Source organism: Chenopodium album, chromosome 17 (genome assembly GCF_948465745.1).
Source record: "Chenopodium album chromosome 17, dcCheAlbu1.1, whole genome shotgun sequence".
Lineage (NCBI taxonomy): Eukaryota > Viridiplantae > Streptophyta > Magnoliopsida > Caryophyllales > Amaranthaceae > Chenopodium > Chenopodium album.
In genome coordinates, this window is record NC_137850.1 from 31,881,918 (window position 1) to 31,888,339 (window position 6,422).

Consider the following 6,422-nt stretch of genomic DNA (forward strand, 5'->3'; position numbering starts at 1 on the left):
TAATTATATTTAAAATAAAAAGATTTCACAAAATTTTCTAAAAAAATTTGGGCAACAATAAATCAAAAATTATATCCTTAAAATAATTTGTAACCATTTTTACAATTAAAAAAAAAATGTTCAGATTTTTTACCTACTTTTGTTTTAGTTGTGTATTAGATGCTACAATTAAAAAATGCAAATTCCAAATCAACATATCACATACTTTTATTATTGCACAACTATTTTATGTTTATAATACTTTTAGGGCCTGTTCACTTTAGCTTAATTTCAGTTCAGTTCAGCTCCAATCAGTTCAATTCAGTTCAGTTCATTTCAATTCCGAATTTCCTTCTCTCATAAAATATTCATTTTCGCTCAGTGTAGAGCAGTTCAGTTCAATTCAGTTAAGCTCCAATCAGTTCAGTTCAGTAAATGTGAACATACCCTAAGTTTTATATAATTAGAGATTACCGTGAATGACACGAGATCTAACCTAATACTCAATACATGGCACGGGTACAACTAGCTAGTTAATTAAAATGAGAAAATATGCTTGTAGTTTATACTACATCGATCCTTTAATTTAGCTACAATTACTCTTAGGGCTTGTTCTCTTCAGATTATTTTTTGTTCACTTCAGTTCAGTCGATCGAACAGACCTTTATTTGTATAGAATTAAAATGTGGTTTTATTCGTTTTAGTAATACCAAAAAAAAAAAAAAATAATAAAAAAAAAACGGTGTTATAAGTGAAGTTTGTGTAAGAAAAACGACTTTCTACTAGAAAGAGTTAGATGAAAAAAAAAATGTAACCAACTTAAACGAACGTAGCTAGTATACGATCACACAGAACTATGTCAATATCCATGGTATCACATTATGAAACAACCATTAGGATTCTCATCACTAAACGCATCACCGGTTCTTCCAGTCGTGAAGGACGAAGAAAGTGAAGGGTTATAGCCATGGTACTCATGTCCATCATACCCATGCTTGAAGTAGTTGTAAGATGAGGCTGGTTTAGCCTGTGTAATACCATATGCCGATGTTGAACCCGATCCAATCGACCCGTTGCTTTGGCATTGAGTTGGGTATTGATGAGTGAAACTCCTTAACTCTGGGTTGTATGGAAATTGCCATAGTTCTGCTCTTCTCCCTGTTCTTCTTACTGCTTTCAATACTTTCTTTTGGTCTGCTATTCCATTTACTGTCACTTTTTGCATTGCCATGTCTATTTCAACTCCGTCCACTCCTACATACGTGTCATTATATTATAATAATATGTAGATAATTACTACGGAGTAATTTAGTTTTTCTCAAGATGTTAGCCTTGATTATCAATTACACAAAGGTCCAGAGTTTGGTGACAAAGATAAACTTATTATGACACAAGATGTGCTATATCTGTGAACCAAACACACGGGGTCATTGATAATCCCCCCCCCCAAAAAAAAAAAAAAAAACTTACGGAGTAAAAAACCCCACCCCCTCCCCCCCCCGAAAAAAAAAATTTCAATAAACTAAATCAAACCGCTTCAAAAATAAACTAAGAAATAAATGATTTCTTTTTAACTCAATAATTTGGCTAGTTTTGGAATTAAAATTTGTAATTAGCCGTTTAGGTAAATACTTTATAAAATTAGCTATTTTGGTAAAAGATACTCAACTTATTTCAGATACTTATTTAAGTTGCTTTTAAGTGAAAAAACGTGATATTGTATGTATAACATCATTCGCAGGATATCTACTACTTCCTCCGTTTCTATTTACATGACTAACATTCTTAAAATGGAAATGTCATATTACTTGACCTATACTATTTGTAGTAAACTTTTGATGGATAAATTCTCTAAATTACCCTCAAAAAATGCACATAGGGACACTTTTTGGGGGTAATAAGGAAGGCCATGTGCACCAATGGCCACAAAGCTACAATTTCTCTCTCTTTTCCTTAAATATTGTGCCCAAGGTCATGGGTCAAGTAAATAGAAATGGAGGAAGTATTAGCTTAAACCTTTTATTTTATCTATTAAATTTGAGAAATTTTAAGGTACAAAAAAAAAAAACTCTTACCTTTCATTTTATCTAGTGTTTTCTTGATCTTGCTTTCACATCCAGGGCAGCACATGTGCACTCTCATTTCTGTGGTCTGAAAAATATGAATAAGATCACAAAAAAATTGGTTAATTAACACTTTAAAATATAAAAGATAAATTATAGTAATACATTGCATGAAGAAAATATAAGAATTTACCGTTGTCATTTTCTTCGGAAATGAAGTTGATGATAATTACACAAAAACTAGAAATTTTGAGTTGTTAGAAGTTTATGTATGATCAACTGATTATAGTTTCAAGGTTCAGTCCTTCAATCTTATAAAGAGCTCTTTCTCTACTCTATTAAGTATTAGTTTTCCTTAGTCAATTAAATAGAGTTATGTAGAGATTATGATTAATTTGCACCGACTTTTTCTATAAGTTCTTAAAATAATATTATTATGGTAGAATTGTACAATTGAAACTTGGGGATATGTTAATGCAGGAAGCTTCAATGGTGGGTTTTGATTAGTTGTGCATGTGATGGTCTAATTTATGTCAAATACAAGCAAAGGTTATCAAATGCCTTAGGGTTGTTGACTTGTCACTAATTAAGGTTCTAATAATTTGATATTGATCATAGCTTAGCACATCGAAAGTGCAAATGGGTTATTTTTGCCTTGTTTTTCAACTTATTAATTAGCTCTAAATTTCTAAAAAAATTATCTGAACTTATATTTTTTTTTTGAACTTATTAAAACTTATTATAAAAAATCATTAACATTATATAGTCTAAAATAAGTCAATTATAAACTAAAATAAAGTTATATCCAAACTGATCCAAATTTATAGAACCCGACCCAATTACTTGAATTGAGAACACTAAACTTGTGGCAATTGCGAGAGGTAAAAGGTATTATGGTGATCATGGCGGGCCAAACGGATCATGTCTCAATCGCTTCAGTTGCAACTTAATATTGGCGCACTTTAATCTTTCTTTTATTTATGGACGGCCAAGTGCCAAAATCCAATTGGAAAAGCGTTATTTTGCTCCTCATGCCCCGGAAATTATTTAAAGAAATACAAGTGAAAAGGAAAGCAATTTTCCCGATTGTTTACAGCAAAAGTAGATCACTTTAGGACATGTTCGGCAAAATATAGCTGTGAAAGTAGCTGTAGCTGTGGAGCTAGTTGTGAGCTGTGTATGTAGCTGTTAGCTGTCAACAAGCTGTTAGCTGTGAAGATAAATAATTTAGATATGAGTGTTCGGTAAAGTAGCGGTTGACTAGCTGTTACATATAAAAATCAACATTTTATTTTTAAAACTATAGATTAAATTTTCAACAGCTACCTCCAATTTCAAAAGCTAATCTTTCTAACTTTTCATAAAAGCTACCCCCACTACTAAAAGCTACCCTAACCACTAGTTTGCCAAACACTCACATTTTTTGTCAAGTAGTGATTTGACTTGGTCAAACCACTAAAAGCTACTCCAAATCTAGTGCCGAACACGCCCTTAGGCTAGTTCAAGGCTGAAAAAATAGAAGAAAAACATCATCTATGAGGAAGGATCAGTTTTTGTTTTTGTTTTTTTTTTTTCATCATTTACCAAGTGTCACATCCAATTCTATTAACTTAAGCATAAAGGGTAAGGTCTTGCTCTTGGTATAATATCTAGCTGGCCAACTTATTCAAAATTTAAATACTTAAAAATGAGTACTCTGTATAATCTCATAGTATAATGACCCATACATCGTCCGAGCCCAAATCTAGTTATATATAGGTCTATGTGTCCGACATTTCTATAAAAAAATTATGCGTTATATGTAGTATTTTAGAAGTCTAGAATGTTTTCCTCTTAAAAAAATGAAGGCTATAATGCAAATGGCATTTTGCAATAATGCACTTAGTTTTTATCTTTATAGAGAATTTATTAGGTTGCATTATAACTTTTCTTATGAAGAATTGACGGACAGACTGAGGTCCCAAACTTTTTTTTTTTTTTTTTCTTTTTTTGTAAAGATTATAATGAATCTATCAATACTATATACTAAAGTAATCACCAGGAATATTCTAGAATTACACGTGTCACATTTACATTAAAAAATTTCCCTCCAAAAAGTTTTCAATTTTTTTTTAATTATTTTCCTTAGAAAATAAAAAGATAATTGATGAAAAAAATAAAATAAAATAAACAACCTTTTTCAAAAAAAATAATAATATATAGCCTAAATAATACAATTACAACAAATTTAGATAAATAAAATATTAAAATTATACACAACCTATAAACGAATACAAACTTATAATAATATCTAAATATAATTTTATTCCTGTGAATATCCGAGCGTTGCTCGGGCAAAGAACTAGTAACTATTATTAAAGTTAAAACCGCTGACATCATCTTTGTACATGTGTCATTTTTTAATTACAAATTTTTTCTCCAAAATTGAGTATGACATCATCATTTTTTTCAATCAGCTTCTTTTTTTTTTCCAATTTTTTTTTATCTTTCCAACAAATAAATTCAAATATTAGAAAAATTATTTTTAAAAAAATAAATAAAAGTATGAGTATCAATTACTAAGGCCCCGTTCACTTCACCTTATTTTTGCTGAACTGAAATTATTTTTAATGAAATAAAATTATATTTACCAAACTTAAATTATCTTTACTGAACTTAAATTAATTTTACTAAACCGAAATTATTTTTACTGATTTTCAATTATAATTCTTCTTTAAGAAAACTGAATTTTACTGAACTGAACTTATTTTTACTGAACTGAAATTATTTACTTAATATTATTTTTTTAAAGTGAAGTGAACAGGGCCTAAATACGCATTAATGACCTTTTTCTTCCTAAAAGTACTCTTTTATATGATTTGTTGCAAAAGTAATCAATTAATTAATAATATAATATTAATAAAAATTTATTTTCATGTCAAAAAAATAAAAAATAAAATTTCTTAAATTGTGCATCGCACGAGTATTAATCTAGTGATAAATAAAGAAAAAATCTCATAATTTTCTGAAACTAACTCAATTTTCTTCATTTGAATTTCGGAAAAATAACCTAACTTTTTATTAGCCTGTAAAACAAAAGTCCCTATTCATAAGCAAGAAAAAAAAAAAAAAAAGTCTAGGGTTTCTGAGCCATCATACGTTCATACCACATTGTTGCAAAATCAATAGTAATCACTAAAATCAGAAAAACCATCCTATCATTCACGAAACAAGAATTGAAACCCAAGATGAAAAATCATCATTTAATGTCGAGTTTCAAGCGAGGAGATCAAGTAGAAGTATGCTGCAAAGATGAAGGCTTCCGAAACTCATTCTATCCAGTAACCATAATATCCGAAATCAACACCAATTTCTTTATAGTTCAATACAACACTTTGTTGACGGAAGATGAATTACACCCACATCGAGAGTTCCTTTCGGCTGTTGATCTTCGACCGGTCCCACCCGTGATCGAGTTCGATAGGTATGAGCACAAGGATGAGGTTGATGCTTACGTGAACGACGGATGGTGGAAAGGAAAGGTAACCAAGAAGTTAGTAAGGAAAGGGAATGGGAAGGGAATGAGGTATTATGTTAGATTTGATGGTAATGGTGAGGTTGAAGTGGGTAAGTATTGGTCACATGAGTTGAGGGTTCATCAAGATTGGGTTAATGGTAAATGGTCTTGTTCTAAAAAGATTTTCCATTGAAATTGTATTGTTCTATCGTTTTATTAATGTTGTAGGTGTTGCAATATTTTGAGGTTAGCTTTTCTCTAAATTAATGTTTTTTTAGGTCTATATTTAGTTGTCACATAGTTTATGTAAATTACATCATAATGTAACAAATGATTTTGGAGGAATTATGTTTTTGAATGATAAATACTCTTGCATTCTCATAAATGTTATACGAAGTACATTATTGATACGGATCAAAGGCATCATGATTAAGATTTTAATTACTTTTTTTTTTAATTATGATTGAGTCGTCTATTAATCGTGAGATCGAGTGGCGTCAATCCAAAAGTTATGCATGGTTAAAAGATTTAGTTGTTTATTTTTATAGTTAACTAGGTGAAACCCCGTGCAATGCACGGATATTGACTAATTATAATGAAAATATAATTAGATATTAAAAACTAAATCGATTGATCAGTATTAAACCGTATGAAATACAGTTTGTATTAAAAATGAAATACAGTTCGTATTAAAACAATAAAAACACGAGAGAGAAAATCAAGTCGATATTTTAGGAAGTTTACTTTAGATTTTATATAAAATAAAAGTCATAATCTAAATGCAATCCTTTTTTAGAAAGTAATTTTGGCGGGATTTTTTTTAATAACACATTGACAAGTGTCCTCTTAGATTCGCTTTTAGTAGTATGTAATTGATTGATTAA

At 29.8% G+C, this 6,422-nt stretch overlaps 2 protein-coding genes across 2 annotated transcripts; one reads left to right on the forward strand and one right to left on the reverse strand.

Annotated features, from left to right (window-relative positions):
• Positions 1 to 481: 481 nt before the first annotated feature.
• On the reverse strand, positions 482 to 2,133 carry LOC145587787 (heavy metal-associated isoprenylated plant protein 28-like). Its single transcript, XM_081644464.1, has 2 exons — positions 2,055 to 2,133; positions 482 to 1,233 (listed from the first exon to the last, which is right to left on the reverse strand). Exons 1-2 carry the CDS (start codon positions 2,119 to 2,121, stop codon positions 854 to 856), a joined length of 447 nt encoding a protein of 148 aa, XP_081500590.1. The 5' UTR covers positions 2,122 to 2,133; the 3' UTR covers positions 482 to 853.
• Positions 2,134 to 5,287: 3,154 nt separating this feature from the next.
• LOC145588826 (protein AGENET DOMAIN (AGD)-CONTAINING P1-like) lies at positions 5,288 to 5,783 on the forward strand. The gene is made up of 2 exons (XM_081645424.1): positions 5,288 to 5,648; positions 5,767 to 5,783. Exons 1-2 carry the CDS (start codon positions 5,288 to 5,290, stop codon positions 5,781 to 5,783), a joined length of 378 nt encoding a protein of 125 aa, XP_081501550.1.
• The last annotated feature ends 639 nt before the right edge of the window (positions 5,784 to 6,422 follow it).